Raw genomic sequence first — 20,867 nt, forward strand, 5'->3', positions numbered from 1 at the left:
CACACTTTGTGTCGTATGTGGTTCCTGTGTACAAACAAACACACAGTGTATGCCACTGTAAGCTGTGACATATGATTGAATAGTTTAGTTTATAGCAAATCTAGATTCTAGTTGATCTAGATGTGTTCGTTAGTTTAAAGATGGGTAGATCCATTATTGCAGACGAAGGGGTAGAAAAATATATTGGAAAACTTCTAAAAGAAAACAAATGGTTTGTTGGTGTAATAATCGGACAGGTACGGAAAGGCTTTTTTTGGTAATCTATCGTTTTGGGTACGTAAAATCGCCCGCGGCTATTTATGTACGAAAACGTTACCTCATTGTCAAGGCTTTAATAGAAGTATATTGTCATACTTTTGTGTCAAATATTATAGATAAATGAATAATAAACCTAAATCAATGGCTAAATATATCGATATAGGCCAGAAATTAACTTTAAACAGCAGTGTCTGAGAGCAAGATTTGCTATATAAACAGCAGCCATTTGTAAAATAGAGTGGCTTCCCCCTGAATCTGGCGCTAAAAGCTTATAAAAATAAAACTTAGACAAGATGGCTGTTATAGTAAAAGAGCATGGTTGCATCTGTTGGAAACATCGCTAGTCTTCATTTATTACGGAAAAGTTTTAATTCAATTGTTTAAAAACAGGTACATAAATGAATCAAGGAAACATTTTTGAATTTTTTAATACATAAATCCTCCTCAAAATGTGAAATAATTATTAAAATTTAAGGAGTCACCTGTTTTTCACATTACAAATTGCGGGCGATTTTACGTACCCAAAACGATAGATTACCCTTTTTTTTTTTTATTAATTTTTTTAGGCACAACACATTTCTTAGAATTAGTTGAGTAGATCAATATAGGATCTAGATTTAGATCTAGATCTACTAGATTTAGTCTTCTTACTTTTTCTTAGTCTTCAATAAAAATTTGATTTAGTGATAACTGATTACTAATACTAAGGCATACCCTAGTGTGTGTGTAGTAGAAAGTAGAAGATTCTAGCTAGCAGATAGGCTGCCAGAGGAGTAGAGTAGATGTAGATCTAGAATCTAGAAGATCTTCGGAAAATGCAAAACAACATTGGCAAAAAATTGTGAGTCATAAGCATACATGATAGTGCAGTAACAGTAGCTTACTTGAATACCATGTTAAATTACAAGACACTTTTTTTATTTCACTGTTTTTTATTATGGCCGTATTATGCTGGGTTTTTTTTTAAATGTGCGAGGAAAAAGGTCTTCAACTAAACAAATTGATTTTAGTTGATTGATTACGAGTGTTGTATGTAAATTTAGAATCTAGGTCTAGAAATAATTAATATTGTAGGCCTAATGTTTTTATATTGTTTTAGCTGACAGCCCAGCGTGATTATGTTGTGCACATAGCTCGTACACCAGATCCAGTAGAAGATGAGGTCAGCGAGGAGAATGGTGATGATGAATCTGGCGACAGCATTAAAACAAAGAAGAAAAATCCAGCTCTTGAGCACCCAGTGTCAATGGATCAGCTTGATGAAAAATGGGTGTCTACCCATGCTAAGCAGGTATTATTTTAACTCAGCCCATCTTGCAAAACAATTGAATGAAATGCTGCTCATGTTATTATGGCTTGATGGTCCGCTTGCATTCAAGTGTTTGTTGAACCTCCAGATTTACTTTCAGTATTATACTATTGTAATTACACAATTATTTCAACATTAATAATCTTCCTAGCATTGTGAATTATGTTTACAAGATAAGAAAATTTCTGACCATTTGTTTCAGGTTTCTCGAATGCTGCCTGGTGGACTCAGTGTTATTGGTCTCTTTGCAATTGCCCCACCAGTGATGTTAAAAAATGCTCAAAGCAAACTTAAACAGGTTTTGTAACATAAAATGCTTTTTAAAATGATTTTTCTTGTTTTATCTAAACTGCTAACCATCAAAAAATTCGGATGTTTAATTTTATAAAAAAAAAGTATTTTTTGCTATCTCATCTATTACACTCACTTTATTTTTATTCTGTATCAAGATGCTGCACAGTGTTTACAAGCAACTAACTAGAAATTCTGTTCTCACTATTGCTGGGGAAATAACAGAAAGAATTCTTTTACAGATGGACACTTCAAGTAAGAAGTAAGTTTTTCTGTGTTGTGGATTCTTCTGCTATTTTGTTCTTTAGTGAATAACCAAAGCTTACAAGGCAAACAAAAGTGTAAACTGCCATTTTAGCTCTTCATTTTGTTCTATTTTTCTACATATAAACACTTCATTGATGCTAGATTGGATTCAATCAATAAATCTACTGAATCTATGTCTAATCTTTCTAATGTTGTTCATTTTAAAATATCACTTTAATTGCATAGAAACAAAGTGTACATTTTACTAGTAAATAACCGATTAGTTACTTATTTTTACTTTTAGAAATAATTTGAAAATACAAACATTTTATGTTCAAATGAGATAATTAGCATTACAAAACAAAAGCTGAAAAATTCAAACCTTTGCACTTAAATTTGTACAAATCTTTTTCTAGGTTGACTTGTGTTACTGTTGACGCTGCAGACATAAAGGTGAGATATTTGATTTACTCGTTTGTTGATTTAAAGTTTTTTTTTTACCTTTTACCGGAGGGTTTGAAAATTCTATCTTTGTTCATTTTATTGTTATCTAAAGCTGTTACATTTTTTATTACATTTTTCTTTAACGTTGGTTGAATATTTATATTTAAAAGCTAGTATTATAGTATTCAATCTATTAATTTCTTTGCTGACTGTGCTGTTTCAGAGTGCTATGAGACCAGCTGAATGGAAATATCAAACAGGAGATAGCAAGTGGATTAAACTCACTTCCCAAATTAACCTTGACATTCCAATTACAGTTCCTGTTGAAAGCAAGTCACAATCACTTTTAAAACAAATTCAGGTAATTATATGCTACCAATTCTAAAATCAGATATTGCTAAAATCAGACATTATAGGCTACTCCTGCTAATGATGTTCATTACATTTACAATTCTAAAAAGCAACTTTTATGTTGTATATTTAAGCTGGGCCTTGTTGAGTTTTGTGATACAGTGAAAAGAAGTATAGTGGTGATAGGTGACTCCATCAGAGATCCATCTGAGCCACTCATTCAAGAGAAAAGAGGAAAAGGCGGTAAAGGAAGTAACACTGACTTAAAGCTAACACAAGACGTTGCTATTTATTTACCATTTGTAAGTTTTTAAGTACATAATAACTTGTAAGTGTAATTTTTATTAAATTACTCATTAATTAAAAGAACTACTTTGTAATAGAAATTATTTTTATACTAGCTTCGTCCAGAAACCTCATCAGACCCTGTTACAGTTTCCTCCCAGGCTACAATCAACATGATGGGTACAACAATAGTCCGAGCTTTTGTCTCGGCTAAAGCTACTGTAGGGGATGCTGTTGAGGTTTGTTGCTCCTTATCACGTTTGCTGTTAATTAAACGTTATGTCAGTCACTTTACTCAACATAAAATAACTGTTATCAGTTTAGTTGGTTAGGATGTGATGATTAATTTGATGTTTTTACTTTCAGGCTATTAAGATGGATGTGATCCGTAGTTTGATGGCTCGCTGTGAGCTTTTGTGTGAAGAATTTAATGTTTTTACTTTCAGGCTATTAAGATGGATGTGATCCGTAGTTTGATGGCTCGCTGTGAACTTTTGTGTGAAGAATTTAATGTGACAGAAGGTAAACAAGGCAGTGATGTGTACGACCCTCCTGTACGCTTGTTCTGTCAGCTGCCGCACTGTGACGTGCAGGTTTGTGATTACGTCTTTCAGGATGAGAAACAAGAAGAAGTGCGGGATAGGATCAAGGAACTGTTGGATGTGGAGGTAGAGGATCTTGAGGAGACGGAGAAAAGTGCAGGTGATTAATTGTATAACAAACACTAGTTGCTCCTCACACATTTGACGGTTCAGGTTTTTTTTTTTTAGCTGACTCATCATTTTTAAAAATAACTTTTATTTAGAAATTTTGTTAGAGCTTCTATTATTTGTTATTAAGTTTTTGATAGGCTTTAATTGTTTAAATTTTGTTTTACACAAAACTAAACATCAAGGTAGTCCAGAAAAGTTGATTATACTAATATTACCATTTGATCAGCAGAATAAAATTTGATAAATGTTTTAGCCGATGATGACACCTGGAGCTGCCCCTCCTCATTATCTTGTATGAGCAGTCACCAATCCTTGGTCGTGCCACAGCCAGATAAGAAAACCATGGCCAAAGCTTATTTAGGTAAAACAATTTGTCCTAAGGCGTGTAGCTTTTAAAATAACCAATGGTGTGTAGCTTTTAAAATAACCAATGGTGTGTTGCAAATATTTTCTTGTTCTTCAGGTGCTGCTCTAGTTTGTATGGTTGCTGTTTTGGCCACATGGATCTCTTATTTGTACATTAATTGATGCGTGACCCACTTCTGACAGCATTTACTGGGTCAACACCTGGGCATTTACTCACGTCTGTGTGGGGAGAGTGTGATGATGTCATTGTAAAACTGTCCTGCTAAATGTGGAACATAAGATATGAACATTTGTTTCCCATGTGTTGATATCATTGTAAAACTGTCCTGCTAAATGTGGAACATAAGATATGAACATTTGTTTCCCATGTGATGTCATTGTAAAACTGTCCTGCTAAATGTGGAACATAAGATATGAACATTTGTTTCCCATGTGATGTCATTGTAAAACTGTCCTGCTAAATGTGGAACATAAGATATGAACATTTGTTTCCCATGTGATGATATCATTGTAAAACTGTCCTGCTAAATGTGGAACATAAGATGTGAACATTTGTTTCCCTGTCTGTCTGCAGGAGATGTGCCTGTTCAAAGCTGGATATTTTATTTCTGACATTTTTAACAACTGAATGTTTTTGTTTTAAATCAACTCTGGATTTTTTTTTAGACTCTAGAAATAAAACACACTAGTCAAAACAATTAAGTTTTGTCCCTTATTACATCCATTGCACCAGATTGTCTCCCCTGCTCATTAACTTTCTGCCTTGTGTTTGACATGTTTGTAAACAATTGCAGGTATAAAAAGAAAGTATTTGAATTCAAAACTGGGCTTTGTAATGTTGAGACACCAACCGGTTTGTTCCACTTATGTATCTTTAATTATGTTCAGATCTCTTTAGGAAATTTTGGTTCACCAGACATTTTTACAATTCCTACCTAGTGTTTTCTATGGCATCAGCAACTTAAACTTTACACTGTACAGAATAAGTCTTGGTAACTAATCAAATATTGGAAAAAAACACAAAAGTATTCTTTATAGATAGATTTATTGGGTTTATACATGCCGAATGAACAAAAACAATCATAACTAATGTGGGACAACAATGAGAAGTTTTAAAATGTTCATGACTAATGAAACCTTGTATTTACGTTGGGGTCAAAGGGGAGAGAATAAGATTTTTAAAAACAAATTGGCCCTGTGTATACTTAAAACTTAGTTAGGCTATAAATATAATTAATTTATTATTCTTAAACTATATTTGATGTCACCTCAGTAGTGGTTTGATTGAAGTAAAAATATGGCTGATATCATGTATACAATAGCATAGGAAATCATTTGAATTTGTTAAATGGTAAATAACCATCATCAGAAAAATATACCCTTGGGTTCGTCCTTTGACAGATAGAATTTTTTTTTTCTTATTTTTTAAATAATAGTCGAGGTTAATTAATTTTTCAATTATATTTTTGTATTAACTATTGTAGAATAAATAAATAATATCACTTGTTGAAAAAACTCATGTTAAGACTGGCATAGGTGAGTGAGGGCAAAAGTTTGATTATAGTACAACAAAACAACCCTGTCTTTAGGAATGTAAAGAGCCATGTCCCCCCCAGCTACATGTATGTGGTTATGTGTGTATGTGGCGATGTGTAAACATGTTTCATACAATGATTATTTATGTGTATGACAGTGTGGTTATTATTTGTGTGTGTGTGTATGACAGTGTGATTGTTATTTGTGTGTGTGACAGTGTGGATGTTTTATCCTGGTGTGCTTTCATTCTGTTCAAGTATTGTGTAGCCGCAGTGCTGTGTTCGAATCTTGTGGAGAACATGGAGGTTGCCTTTAATCACAGCTAGTCATCTATTGGTTGACAGAACATATTTTTCTATTGGCTCACTAGAGGGAGAAACAGAAAACACTGTGTTAGAAAATCAAAAAGGAAATTAGTTGTTTACTTAGTAACTGATTTAACCTTACTGGGTACACATTAATTTCACATAACTATGTAAGATTGGGACCAAAGGTTGGGATAGCAATAGCTGCCTTCATAGAGTAAAAAGTTTATGGAAATCCAGCAAGTTTACTGACTACAAAAATCAGCTGTCTGAGGTCCTAATTTGTTGGCCAGATACTGGACAGATGGCCAGGTACTGAACAGATGGCCAAGACACTGAAAAGTGGGGCAGACATTGTGCAGTTGGCCACCTAGAAGGTAATAAATGGAGCCCTCAAGGTTGGTACAAAAGAGACTATCCCAAAACAACTGGCAATAAGAACGTGACAGATTAAATAAGGATAGGTCACACATGGAGAGCTGTAGTTGGTGGCCCATACTCCAGCAGGACAGAGAACTCAGGAGAGCTGTAGTTGGTGGCCCATACTCCAGCAGGACAGAGAACTCTGGAGAGCTGTAGTTGGTGGCCCATACTCCAGCAGGACAGAGAACTCTGGAGAGCTGTAGTTGGTGGCCCATACTCCAGCAGGACAGAGAACTCTGGAGAGCTGTAGTTGGTGGCCCATACTCCAGCAGGACAGAGAACTCTGGAGAGCTGTAGTTGGTGGCCCATACTCCAGCAGGACAGAGAACTCTGGAGAGCTGTAGTTGGTGGCCCATACTCCAGCAGGACAGAGAACTCTGGAGAGCTGTAGTTGGTGGCCCATACTCCAGCAGGACAGAGAACTCTGGAGAGCTGTAGTTGGTGGCCCATACTCCAGCAGGACAGAGAACTCTGGAGAGCTGTAGTTGGTGGCCCATACTCTAGCAGGACAGAGAACTCTGGAGAGCTGTAGTTGGTGGCCCATACTCTAGCAGGACAGAGAACTCTGGAGAGCTGTAGTTGGTGGCCCATACTCCAGCAGGACAGAGAACTCTGGAGAGCTGTAGTTGGTGGCCCATACTCCAGCAGGACAGAGAACTCTGGAGAGCTGTAGTTGGTGGCCCATACTCCAGCAGGGCAGAGAACTCTGGAGAGCTGTAGTTGGTGGCCCATACTCCAGCAGGACAGAGAACTCTGGAGAGCTGTAGTTGGTGGCTCATACTCCAGCAGGACAGAGAACCCTAGAGATCTGGAGTTAGTGGCCCATACTCCAGCAGGACAGAGAACTCTGGATATCTGGAGTTAGTGGCCCATACTCCAGCAGGACAGAGAACTCTGGAGATCTGGAGTTAGTGGCCCATACTCCAGCAGGACAGAGAACTCTGGAGATCTGGAGTTAGTGGCCCATACTCCAGCAGGACAGATAACTCTGGAGTTGGTGGCCCATACTCCAGCAGGACAGAGAGTGTATCCGGTGGCACATAAGCCTACTCCAGTAGGAGTGACGGGAAATGATGACAGTAATTGAGTAATTTCTCTCAAGTTGTAAGCCAAAGTTACAATTATTCCCCCCCCCTGCTACTGTAGCCTAGACACAATACCACAGCTTACCCCCCCCCCCCCCCTCGTGCTTACCTGTCCCATGTCGTGCTCCAGTTAAACAACAAATATCCGACTATAGCGCCCAGGATGATGGCCGAACACAGCCAGGGGTTTAACGTCATAAAGACCAGCATGAGCAGAAACATCAGGGACACGGACACGGCGTGAACCAGGGTGGCCAGGAGGTTGTGGAGGGCTGACGTCACAGCTCGTGACCTGGGGAGACAGTCGTGGCCTCACATTAGTATAGTGACGTCATACACGTTATGAGATTGCTAGGGAACAATATGCTTCAAATCAGTTGCACTATCATCTCACATACAAGCCCACACCAACTCCTCACATACAAGCCCACATCAACTCCTCACATACAAGCCCACATCAACTCCTCACATACAAGCCCACACCAACTCCTCACATACAAGCCCACACCAACTCCTCACATACAAGCCCACACCAACTCCTCACATATAAGCCCACACCAACTCCTCACATACAAGCCCACACCAACTCCTCACATACAAACCCACACCAACTCCTCACCAGTGTTTCTTCCAGACTTTTTTCTCCGGGGGGGGGGGCGCTTGAAATCTTCGGGGGGGCGGTAAACTTTCTTCGGGGGGGCGGACACTGTTATAAAATATATAAATTTCATTTCGTTCGGGGGGGCGGTAAAAATTTTTCGGGGGGGCGAAGAGATGCCTGGAAGAAACTCTGCTCCTCACATACAAGCCCGCACCAACTCCCTGGAATCTAAGAACATACGAAGTGACCAGACCTGATCCAGAAGAGCGGCCTTGACCTCAGCCGTTTCGTCCCAGCGTTCATGCTCTCAAGCATAACCGAAAGTAGGAAAACAACAACCGTCATTATAGCTAGACCTGGAAGTAGAACAAAAATATAGTCAGGCACAACAGCTAAAGCTAGAACAAAATATAAAGTCAGACAGAACAGCTAAAGCTAGAACAAAATATAAAGTCAACAACAGCTGAAGCTAGAACAAAATATAAAGTCAGACAGAACAGCTAAAGCTAGAACAAAATATAAAGTCAGACAGAACAGCTAAAGCTAGAACAAAATATAAAGTCAGACAGAACAGCTAAAGCTAGAACAAAATATAAAGTCAGACACAACAGCTAAAGCTAGAACAAAATATAAAGTCAGACACAACAGCTAAAGCTAGAACAAAATATAAAGTCAGACACAACAGCTAAAGCTAGAACAAAATATAAAGTCAGACAGAACAGCTAAAGCTAGAACAAAATATAAAGTCAGACAGAACAGCTAAAGCTAGAACAAAATATAAAGTCAGACACCCCTCTCCCCGTACTATTTTTTATTTTATCTGATAAAATATTATTTTGAAAGTAAATTGTACGGATTCTCATCCTGGTGCCAACCCCTGAACAGTGTCACCCTTTGGGGACCGCACCCTCCGCCCCCGACTAGTAACGCCACTGCAAACACGACAGCTAGTGTACGATATAAAATATACAATTACGTGACACATGGGCCTACGTGATATACTCTAATATGGTCAAGTCACATAAAGACCAAGATTCGAGTTTAAGAAACATTAGGTTCATTGCTAAGCAGCTAAAAAAATATTTAAAAACAACTTTTGGACAAAAGTCTTATTCTTAGCTGACGTATATAAATGACGTCACGCGATTTTACATCCACGTCTGCTCCATTCTTATTGCTTGGCAACCATTAATTAAGTGGTCATTAAGTTAGCGGCCATTAATTAGGCAGCTATTAAGTTAGCAATACTCTTTTAGAGCACTCATTATTCTAAAGAGGGTATGATTACACTGGCTCGGCAATCTTTGAAGTTTTAAAGCTACATCTCGTATAGGCCGACAGTGTAACTGGTGGGGGGGGGGGGGGCATGCTGTGGTCGCCATGTGTTGGTGGTGATGTGATGTGTAGGTGATGTGTATGTGATGTGTAGATGGTGATAAGATGTGTATGTGATGTGTAGATGGTGATAAGATGTGTATGTGATGTGTAGATGGTGATAAGATGTGTATGTGATGTGTAGATGGTATTAAGATGTGTATGTGATGTGTAGGTGGTGATAAGATGTGTATGTGATGTGTAGATGGTATTAAGATGTGTATGTGATGTGTAGGTGGTGATAAGATGTGTATGTGATGTGTAGATGGTATTAAGATGTGTATGTGATGTGTAGGTGGTGATAAGATGTGTATGTGATGTGTAGATGGTATTAAGATGTGTATGTGATGTGTAGGTGGTGATAACATATGTAGGTGATGTGTATGTGATGTGTTGATGGTATTCATATGTGTAGATGATGTGTAGGTGGTGATAAGATGTTTAGTTGATGATAGGGTTAGGGTTAGGTGTGATGTGTAGGTGGTGTTAAGATGTGTTGGTGGGGCTAAGATGTGTAAGTGATGTGTAGATGGTGTTAAGATGTGTAGGTGATGTGTTGATGGTGCTAAGATGTGTTGGTGATGTGTTAATGGTGCTAAGATGTGTTGGTGGTGTTTAGGTTGTGACGAGGTTATAAAAAGTTTACGTACCACCCCACTTATGGTGTATACAAACTTAGAAACCACTTTGTCATACCAAAACAAATATGCCCCGCCCCCTCACCTGGTCAATACGACACACACTTGTGTTGATTATAATAGTTTAAGACATTTTTCTTTTCAATGAATTACACAACACAGCAGATGTTCAGTTGCGTTGCTTGTTCAAAAAGTATCATCAGACTGTTGCTTTGGTCTTGGCCAAGAAATTAATGCAGCCATTTGTTCAATTTAAACGGTATTGAACGTAATCGCCCACAGCGACATTTATTAACAATTTGTAAGCCATTTGTAGCATATGATGTGTCAATTCGTTAATTTCAGCACCTGTAAACTGGAGATACTTCACAAAACGAAAACTGAGAATCAAAGGCAGAGTCACCTTATATACCTATATCGACCTGGACCTTCACCCCCCCCCCCTACTCCAGCTAGGATGACCAGATGTACATTTCCCACCCTCGTCTAAAACAACTGCAGGATGACATACATTACCCCCCCCCCCCCCCCCCCCCACTCAGCCAAAACATTTAGAGATACAGATACGAATAGAGATAGGTTAAGGATAACCGTAGGGTTAGGATTAGTGTTAGGGATGGGGAGCTGGATATAATCCAGGGGGGGGTAATATCTTAGACTCACACCGTCCACTACCCTTACAACACAACACAATGACCCCCCCCCCTTCCTGTATGTTGTATAGATTAGTAACTGCACAAGTAGGCGACTGATCTAGATATATTTTCTTCCTTTCCCTACAGTCATCTCTTGTTGACTTTACGTTACCATAGCTGATCCTTTCACTTCTCCGGGTCACTCGTGTTTGATGTACGGGATAGGAGGCGACGTTATGCTGTGTTAATGGGAGGGATATAGGAGGAGGGTGTGTTGATGGGAGGGATATAGGAGGAGGGTGTGTTGATGGGAGGGATATGGGAGGAGGGTGTGTTGATGGGAGGGATATAGGAGGAGGGTGTGTTGATGGGAGGGATATAGGAGGAGGGTGTGTTGATGGGAGGGATATAGGAGGAGGGTGTGTTGATGGGAGGGATATGGGAGGAGGGTGTGTTGATGGGAGGGATATAGGAGGAGGGTGTGTTGATGGGAGGGATATAGGAGGAGGGTGTGTTGATGGGAGGGATATGGGAGGAGGGTGTGTTGATGGGAGGGATATAGGAGGAGGGTGTGTTGATGGGAGGGATATGGGAGGAGGGTGTGTTGATGGGAGGGATATAGGAGGAGGGTGTGTTGATGGGAGGGATATAGGAGGAGGGTGTGTTGATGGGAGGGATATGGGAGGAGGGTGTGTTGATGGGAGGGATATAGGAGGAGGGTGTGTTGATGGGAGGGATATAGGAGGAGGGTGTGTTGATGGGAGGGATATAGGAGGAGGGTGTGTTGATGGGAGGGATATGGGAGGAGGGTGTGTTGATGGGAGGGATATGGGAGGAGGGTGTGTTGATGGGAGGGATATAGGAGGAGGGTGTGTTGATGGGAGGGATATAGGAGGAGGGTGTGTTGATGGGAGGGATATGGGAGGGATATGGGAGGAGGGTGTGTTGATGGGAGGGATAAGGGAGGGGGTGTGTTGATGGGAGGAGGGTGTGTTGATGGGAGGGATATGGGAGGAGGGTGTGTTGATGGGAGGGATATGGGAGGAGGGTGTGTTGATGGGAGGGATATGGGAGGAGGGTGTGTTGATGGGAGGGATAAGGGAGGGGGTGTGTTGATGGGAGGAGGGTGTGTTGATGGGAGGGATATGGGAGGAGGGTGTGTTGATGGGAGGGATATGGGAGGGATATGGGAGGAGGGTGTGTTGATGGGAGGGATATGGGAGGAGGGTGTGTTGATGGGAGGGATATGGGAGGGATATGGGAGGAGGGTGTGTTGATGGGAAGGATATGGGAGGAGGGTGTGTTGATGGGAAGGATATGGGAGGAGGGTGTGTTGATGGGAGGGATACGGGAGGAGGGTGTGTTGATGGGAGGGATACGGGAGGAGGGTGTGTTGATGGGAGGAGGGTGTGTTGATGGGAGGAATACGGGAGGGGAGGGTGTGTTGATGGGAGGGATATGGGAGGGGAGGGTGTGTTGATGGGAGGGATATGGGAGGGGAGGGTGTGTTGATGTGAGGGATAAGGGAGGGGGTGTGTTGATGGGAGGGATATGGGAGGGGAGGGTGTGTTGATGGGAGGGATAAGGGAGGGGGTGTGTTGATGGGAGGAATATAGGAGGAGAGAGGAGAAGCGTGCATGTGTACAGAAATAGAAACAAAATATGTGAGCAGTACATGACTAACAATTTCACACTGTTGTTGAGGGGCGGGTGAACGACGATCAAGTATGTTTGTGTTTAAGGGGGAGGGATGTGGTGGTTTAAAGAGGGTGGTGGTTTAAAGAGGGAGGCGGTGTAACAAGAGGGAGGTTGTGTAACATAATAAGAGGGAGTTTATGTAACAAGAGGGAGGTTGTGTAACAAGAGGGAGGTTGTGTAACAAGAGGGAGGTTGTGTAACAAGAGGGAGGTTGTGTAACAAGAGGGAGTTTGTGTAACAAGAGGGAGGTTGTGTAACAAGAGGGAGGTTGTGTAACAAGAGGGAGGTTGTGTAACAAGAGGGAGGTTGTGTAACAAGAGGGAGGTTGTGTAACAAGAGGGAGGTTGTGTAACAAGAGGGAGGTTGTGTAACAAGAGGGAGGTTGTGTTACACGTCCAGTAACATGAAAGGCCACACGAACACGGTCGCGGATATTGAATTATCGACCTCAATAACCAAAACTGACTCAAATAACAAGACCATTAACTTAAAGCTGCTACTTTAAAATCTCTACCACTGAAACACTCTCTTGAAATATTTGTGGCTGTGTGTTATCTCTCTCCACACCCACTCTTCCCCCACTTCTTATTGTCAACTGCGACTATCGACTGCCATTGCTAAATAAATAGGCCATCTATTTTTAGCACTAGCAACACACATGCTCATATAATACCGATATAATCTAACTGTTCATCGCGTTGTAGCTGTTAATAACTCATAGACACGAATCTAAACAACAGATCTAACACACGAGCCTCTAACAAACATTGGGGCCTACCTGTGGTCGAGTGGGTAACCGAATCCATCCATGAAAACAAGTAGTTGTTCAAATCTCCTTCTTCCTGGCCGTGCGCCATCTCAAACATATCTACACGGGAAGACAATCAGAAAAAACATTGAACTACACACATGGTCACAACACAATAGCCCGTGTAGGATTAAACGCGTCAAGATGTGTACTACTAACACTGGGGAACGTTCACCCTCTCGTCCTTTCCACGGCAACGATTTTCACTGCCAGCCTCGATAAATTACAACGTCGATAAGTTCATTCTCCCCGCTTCGTGTTTCACTTTTCTAAATGTCATCACAGCGGAAATACCCGGACAGTTTACTGTAGCCGCTAATACACGGACTAAGTCGATCTTGATTAGGTCTATAGTTGATCTGTCAACACGGATAATTATCTGTTTCGTATGGCCTTTGTTTTATTGATTTATAATAAAGACTATGGAAGGGATGGGGTGTAATTTCTTAAGATGTTTTGTAATTGTCCCTAATATCCGTAATACATTTAATTATCTTGATAAAATGGACGAATAGATCTATTTGTAAACCTCTTTTTTTGTGGACATATGAAATAGTGTAGATCTAGATCTATATGCTTACTTTTAAATGGGGTTGTTATATCTCCAATGTTTGACTATTTCCTATCCTATATACAGTAAATCTTCAATATTTTTTTAAACGGATAGTTTTTTAAGTTGATCAAAGTATCTTGTTGATCAATCAACACCCGCTATTAATTCTAAGGATATGATGTGTTTTTTAGGTGTGTGTGGGAGGGGGTAGGGGAGAGAAATTAAAACTTTTTGCAAGTAAACCTTTTTCGCTTCAGTTTAGGGTTACAGTTAAGTTGCCACAGTTTTGTAGACTACAAAGTCACAACAAAATTAAAAAGTAGCATTGGAAAAAAAACGCAAGTTATCTTTAACAAACGGCCAACATAAACAAGAGGCTAATAATAAAAACGTTTGACGATCAGAATAGCGCTGCTTTTTGGTTGACACTGGCCAGTCCTGTAGATGGTGACCTAGTTCTGTAGATGGTGACCTAGTCCTGTAGATGGTGACCTAGTTCTGTGGATGGTGACCTAGTCCTGTAGATGGTGACCAAAATGAAGGATGTTTTCAGTGAGAGATTTGAGCTATTCAAAACAAATGCAAGTACTCTGACGTTCATAGTAGATCCTTTCAACACAAATTCAAATGAGATTATTTCATGTATTCAAAGCTATTTATTTTAAATTATATATACAGTATGATATATATATATATATATATATATATATATATATATATATATATATATATATATATATAATCCTAAAAATATATACTGACATAAAAATGTTAGTGGCTCTTTAAAAACCGGGTAATGTTGTAAATTGTAACTTTTGGCTCTTTCGGCTCAAAAGGTTGCCGACCCCTGGTCTATAGTAACAGTAACACGCACGCTTGTTATTGTAACCAATACTTAACCCTCAAATCTATTTGCTTAGGGCAGCAAATTAACCGTAAAATCTATTTGCTTAGGGCAACAAAGTACCTCTCAAATCTATTTGCTTAGGGCAGCAAATTAACCGTAAAATCTATTTGCTTGGGGCAACAAAGTACCTCTCAAATCTATTTGCTTAGGGCAACAAAGTACCTCTCAAATCTATTTGCTTAGGGCAGCAAATTAACCGTAAAATCTATTTGCTTGGGGCAACAAAGTACCTCTCAAATCTATTTGCTTAGGGCAACAAAGTACCTCTCAAATCTATTTGCTTAGGGCAGCAAATTAACCGTAAAATCTATTTGCTTGGGGCAACAAAGTACCTCTCAAATCTATTTGCTTAGGGCAACAAAGTACCTCTCAAATCTATTTGATTAGGGCAGCAAATTAACCGTAAAATCTATTTGCTTGGGGCAACAAAGTACCTCTCAAATCTATTTGCTTAGGGCAACAAAGTACCTCTCAAATCTATTTGCTTAGGGCAACAAAGTACCTCTCAAATCTATTTGATTAGGGCAGCAAATTAACCGTAAAATCTATTTGCTTGGGGCAACAAAGTACCTCTCAAATCTATTTGCTCAGGGCAGCAAAGTTATATTACAATGTGATGTTTAGATCGGTCATTTAAAAGATCTAAGTTTAGCCAGTGTTCTGACTTGTGCATTAGGGAAAAAAAAACTTCACTGCTATGCCCCAGTTCTTCTTGTATTAGTTGCACAGTTTTCAAAGAATTTATCTTCTTCATTAACGTTCATTTACGTATACTATTCTCCTTAAGGAAAATGACTTTCTCAACATAAGCTACAACATCCAAAACATATATATAGTTTGTCAACTGGGTACCTGAAAAAATTAAAACAAAACAAAAACGAACAAATACAACGACCTGTTTTAAAGCTATTTTAATCCAAAGAAAGAGCCACAAGTCACATAGAAACGAGTGTCCAAGCGTGCTAAGTACACTAGAGTTAGCTCGAGTTATCTCCCTGTCCCTCTAGTTGCCGGCTCACAATTCCAGCTAATCAGAGTGAGATGTCATACGATGCTCGTGGCAATCTTCACTTCACTGACTGGAGAACTTGGGGGAGGGGGGGGGGGTCGTGCACATATATGCTGGGTCCTGCTAGTTCTGGAAGATTTTTATCATCTCTAATAAAAAGTTACAATTTAAAAAAAAAATTCTTTTAAAGAAATACCAAGACAAGTTAACAGTTTCTACGATGCTGTCCCCCCCCCCTGTTCCCCCATCCCACCCCCGACGAGTATTGAAGAAGGCGACCATTTGAGCAAGTAAAAAAAAGTTATCGTTATTTTTACGGCTGATGTCTGCATAACGCGATGGCAACAAAATAAAACTGTAGCACCGACAATAACATTCTGTTTATGTCGTTTTTTGATGGCTGTTTTTTTTTCTAACTCTCGTCTTACAGTGTACACCTACAGAGGGGGATATCGACGTCTGCTTTAAAACAGGCTGTCAACTGTCTTTAATCTGAGAAACACTTTCCTTAGTCAAAGATTAGCATCAATTTCAGCGAGCCGCTACTGAGGCAGGGAGGTAAACCTTGAGGCGATTGATTCAACTTTTTAACTTCTCTACACAGGCAGGTACACGGTAGATGGTTGGCTTGGTTACACATGGGGGGAGGGGGGTGTTTACTTACACATTGGTTGGTTGGTGGGGTTGGTGGGGTTGGTGGGGTTGGTTGATGGGGTTGGTTGGTTGGTGGGGTTGGTAAGTGGGGTTGGTTGGTGGGTGGGGTTGGTGGGTGGGGTTGGTGGGTGGGGTTGGTGGGTGGGGCTGGTGGGGTTGGTGGGTGGGGTTGGTTGGTTGGTGGGGTTGGTTGATTGGTTGGTGGGTGGGGTTGGTTGGTGGGGTTGGTTGGGTTGGTTGGTTGGTGGGGTTGGTTGATTGGTTGGTTGGGTTGGTTGGTTGGTGGGGTTGGTTGGTGGGTGGGGTTGGTTGGTGGTTGGGGTTGGTTGGTGGGTGGGGTTGGTTGGTTGGTGGGGTTGGTTGGTGGGTGGGGTTGGTTTGTGGGGTTGGTTGGTGGGGTTGGTTGGGTTGGTTGGTTTGTGGGGTTGGTTGGTGGGTGGGGTTGGTTGGTGGGTGGGGTTGGTTTGTGGGTGGGGTTGGTTGGTGGGGTTGGTTGGTGGGGTTGGTTGGGTTGGTTGGTTTGTGGGGTTGGTTGGTGGGTGGGGTTGGTTTGTGGGTGGGGTTGGTTGGTGGGTGGGGTTGGTTGGTGGGTGGGGTTGGTTGGTGGGTGGGGTTGGTTGGTTGGTGGGGTTGGTTGGTGGGTGGGGTTGGTTGGTTGGTGGGGTTGGTTGATTGGTGGGTGGGGTTGGTTGGTGGAGTTGGTTGGTGGGGTTGGTTGGGTTGGTTGGTTTGTGGGGTTGGTTGGTGGGTGGGGTTGGTTGGTGGGTGGGGTTGGTTTGTGGGTGGGGTTGGTTGGTGGGTTGGTGGGTTGGTTGGTTGGTTGGTGGGTGGGATTGGTTGGTTGGTTGGGTTGGTTGGTGGGATTGGTTGGTTGGTGGGTGGGGTTGGTTGGTGGGTGGGGTTGGTGGGTAGGGTTGGTTGGTTGGTGGGGTTGGTTTGGTGGGGTTGGTTGGTTGGTTAATGGGTGGGATTGGTTGGTGGGTGGGGTTGGTGGGTGGGGGTTGGTTGATTGGTTGGTGGGGTTGGTTGGTTGGTGGGGTTGGTTGGTAGGGTTGGTTGGTGGGTGGGGTTGGTTGGTTGGTGGTGTTGATTGGTGGGTGGGGTTGGTTGGTTGGTTGGTTGGTTGGTTGGTGGGGTTGGTTGGTTGGTTGGTGGGGTTGGTTGGTTTGGTTGTTGGTTGGTTGGTGGGGCTGGTGGGTGGGTGGGGTTGGTTGGTGGGTGGGGTTGATTGGTGGGTGGGGTTGGTTGGTTGGTTGGTTGGTGGGGTTGGTTGGTTTGGTTGTTGGTTGGTTGGTGGGGCTGGTGGGTGGGTGGGGTTGATTGGTGGGTGGGGTTGGTTGGTTGGTTGGTGGGGTTGGTTGATTGGTTGGTGGGGTTGGTTGGTTGGTGGGGTTGGTTGGTTGGTGGGGTTGGTTGATTGGTGGGTGGGGTTAGTTGGTTGGTGGTGTTGATTGGTGGGTGGGGTTGGTTGGTTGGTGGGGTTGGTTGGTGGGTGGGGTTGGTTGGTTGGTGGTTTGGTGGGGTTGGTTGGTTGGTGGGTGGGGTTGGTTGGTGGGTGGGGTTGGTGGGTGGGGTTGGTTGGTTGGTTGGTTGGTTGGTGGGTGGGGTTGGTTGGTGGGTGGGGTTGGTTGGTTGGTGGGTGGGGTTGGTTGGTTGGTGGGGTTGGTTGGTGGGTGGGGTTGGTTGGTTGGTGGTTTGGTGGGGTTGGTTGGTTGGTGGGTGGGGTTGGTTGGTGGGTGGGGTTGGTGGGTGGGGTTGGTTGGTTGGTTGGTTGGTTGGTGGTTTGGTGGGGTTGGTTGGTTGGTTAATGGGTGGGGTTGGTTGGTGGGTGGGGTTGGTGGGTGGGGGTTGGTTGATTGGTTGGTGGGGTTGGTTGGTTGGTGGGGTTGGTTGGTAGGGTTGGTTGGTGGGTGGGGTTGGTTGGTTGGTGGTGTTGATTGGTGGGTGGGGTTGGTTGGTTGGTTGGTTGGTTGGTTGGTTGGTGGTGTTGATTGGTGGGTGGGGTTGGTTGGTGGGTGGGGTTGGTTGGTGGGTGGGGTTGGTTGGTTGGTGGGTGGGGTTGGTTGGTGGGGTTGGTTGGTTGGTTGGTGGGGTTAGTTGATTGGTTGGTGGGTGGGGTTGGTTGGTGGTGTTGATTGGTGGGTGGGGTTGGTTGGTGGGGTTGGTTGATTGGTTGGTGGGGTTGGTTGGTTGGTGGGGTTGGTTGGTTTGTGGGGTTGGTTGGTGGGGTTGGTTGGTTGGTGGGGTTGGTTGGTTGGTTGGTGGGGTTGGTAGGGTTGGTGGGGTTGGTTGGTGGGGTTGGTTGGTTGGTTGGTGGGGTTGGTTGGTTGGTGGGGTTGGTTGGTTGGTGGGGTTGGTTGGTGGGGTTGGTTGGTGGGGTTAGTTGATTGGTTGGTGGGTGGGGTTGGTTGGTGGGTGGGGTTGGTTGGTTGGTTGGTGGGGTTGGTTGGTTGGTGGGGTTGGTTGATTGGTTGGTGGGGTTGGTAGGGTTGGTTGGTTGGTTGGTTGGTGGGGTTGGTAGGGTTAGTTGATTGGTTGGTGGGTGGGGTTGGTTGGTGGGTGGGGTTGGTTGGTTGGTGGGGTTGGTTGGTTGGTTGGTGGGGTTGGTTGGTTGGTGGGGTTGGTTGGTAGGGTTGGTTGGTTGGTTGTTGGGGTTGGTTGATTGGTTGGTGGGGTTGGTAGGGTTGGTTGGTTGGTTGGTGGGGTTAGTTGATTGGTTGGTGGGGTTGGTTGGTTGTTGGGGTTGGTTGGTGGGTGGGGTTGGTTGGTTGGTTGGTTGGTGGGGTTGGTTGATTGGTTGGTGGGGTTGGTTGGTGGGGTTGGTTGTTGGGTGGGGTGGTTGGTTGGTGGGTGGGGTTGGTTGGTTGGTGGGGATGGTTGGTGGTTTGGTTGGTTGGTGGGTGGGGTTGGTGGGGTTGGTTGGTTGGTGGGGTTGGTGGGGTTGGTTGGTTGGTGGGGTTGGTTGGTTGGTGGGTGGGGATGGTTGGTGGTTTGGTTGGTTGGTTGGTGGGGTTGGTTGGTTGGTGGGTGGGGATGGTTGGTGGTTTGGTTGGTTGGTGGGGTTGGTTGGTGGGTTGGGTTGGTTGGTGGGGCTGGTTGATTGGTGGGGTTGGTTGGTTGGTTGGTAGGGTTGTTTTGTGGGTTTTATCGTTGGGGTTGGTGTGTGTGTGTGTGTGTGCTACAAAAATGACGTCCATACCTAGGTGTGTTATACCTACGACAGGTGTGTGTTTCTGGATTTGTTTGATATCAGCTATCGATTATAAGATCGATGAGATTATTACTTCTATTGTAATCTCCCTGTGGGTCTCTGTATGTTTCATTACGTCTTTAATCTCGTGTAAAGATCTGACATTAACCAAGATCTTTTCCTATGTAACTTATTCACAATGATTAATGAAGTTACAAAATCTTCGAGTACCTGCAAGAATCATGTGGTCAAGTTTTAATTGGGGATCTGTCTGGTCAAATATTTAAATACAAGAGGTCAACATTCCGAGATATTGCTTATTGCAACTTTTCTTTAACAAACCACAGATCTTCTTGTACAATTCTACATATGCGTTTTTATTACTTTAAACGTTCAACAACATTGTATTTCAGAGCTTACAGTTTCTTTCATTCAACTCACGTTGATCTCAGAGCTTTAATTGTTGTTATCCCACATCCACATTTCACTCGCTACATTTTCAAATGGTCAACTTATCACACCGATGTAACCAGAGTTTCTTTCATATATCTCTGAAAATATATTCTTTAACCAATGCGCCCCCCCCCCTTTCCCATTCACCGGAAATATTAAGTGCTCCCTCCGGTAGCTCCAAGTTCCCTCCCCTTCCTCGGAGAAAATGTCTGGGGAAAAATTTTGTAGACAACTTAACCTAGGTATGATTTCCAAATCTACAACCTGTATACAAATCTACAACCTGTATACAAATCTACAACCTGTATACAAATCTACAACCTGTATACAAATCTACAACCTGTATACAAATCTACAACCTGTATACAAATCTACAACCTGTATACAAATCTACAACCTGTATACAAATGTACAACCTGTATACAAATCTACAACCTGTATACAAATCTACAACCTGTATACAAATGTAGCAGATAATTAGAGGAATAAGAGATCAATCGTTCATGTAGACAAAAACTGAGGTCCAGGGCGCCTAGCCGTGGGTCCAGGGCGCCTAGCCGTGGGTCCAGGGCGCCTAGCCGTGGGTCCAGGGCGCCTAGCCGTGGGTCCAGGGCACCTAGCCGTGGGTTCAGGGCGCCTAGCCGTGGGTTCAGGGCGCCTAGCCGTGGGTCCAGGGCACCTAGCCGTGGGTCCAGGGCACCTAGCCGTGGGTCCAGGGCACCTAGCCGTGGGTCC

General features: G+C 42.8%; 2 protein-coding genes across 3 annotated transcripts; one reads left to right on the top strand and one right to left on the bottom strand.

Moving 5' to 3' along the window:
* Positions 1 to 5,085, top strand: LOC131955286 (protein odr-4 homolog). Its single transcript, XM_059319343.1, has 11 exons — positions 1 to 236; positions 1,358 to 1,549; positions 1,770 to 1,865; positions 2,017 to 2,120; positions 2,521 to 2,557; positions 2,772 to 2,909; positions 3,034 to 3,201; positions 3,301 to 3,423; positions 3,631 to 3,886; positions 4,151 to 4,258; positions 4,361 to 5,085. Exons 1-11 carry the CDS (start codon positions 141 to 143, stop codon positions 4,423 to 4,425), a joined length of 1,383 nt encoding a protein of 460 aa, XP_059175326.1. The 5' UTR covers positions 1 to 140; the 3' UTR covers positions 4,426 to 5,085.
* Positions 5,086 to 5,291: 206 nt separating this feature from the next.
* LOC131955287 (high affinity copper uptake protein 1-like) lies at positions 5,292 to 15,816 on the bottom strand. Of its 2 annotated transcripts, none has more exons than XM_059319345.1 (5): positions 15,722 to 15,816; positions 13,337 to 13,426; positions 8,467 to 8,569; positions 7,722 to 7,904; positions 5,292 to 6,165 (listed from the first exon to the last, which is right to left on the bottom strand). In XM_059319345.1, exons 2-5 carry the CDS (start codon positions 13,422 to 13,424, stop codon positions 6,126 to 6,128), a joined length of 414 nt encoding a protein of 137 aa, XP_059175328.1. In that variant the 5' UTR covers positions 13,425 to 13,426; positions 15,722 to 15,816; the 3' UTR covers positions 5,292 to 6,125. The 2 variants fall into 2 exon arrangements, with proteins under 2 accessions (XP_059175328.1, XP_059175327.1); XM_059319344.1 differs by lacking the exon at positions 15,722 to 15,816 and adding an exon at positions 13,526 to 13,662.
* Positions 15,817 to 20,867: the final 5,051 nt, after the last annotated feature.

The sequence above is a fragment of the Physella acuta genome, unplaced genomic scaffold (genome assembly GCF_028476545.2).
Source record: "Physella acuta isolate Inbredline_101_S28 unplaced genomic scaffold, ASM2847654v3 ptg001062l, whole genome shotgun sequence".
Classification (NCBI taxonomy): Eukaryota; Metazoa; Mollusca; class Gastropoda; family Physidae; genus Physella; species Physella acuta.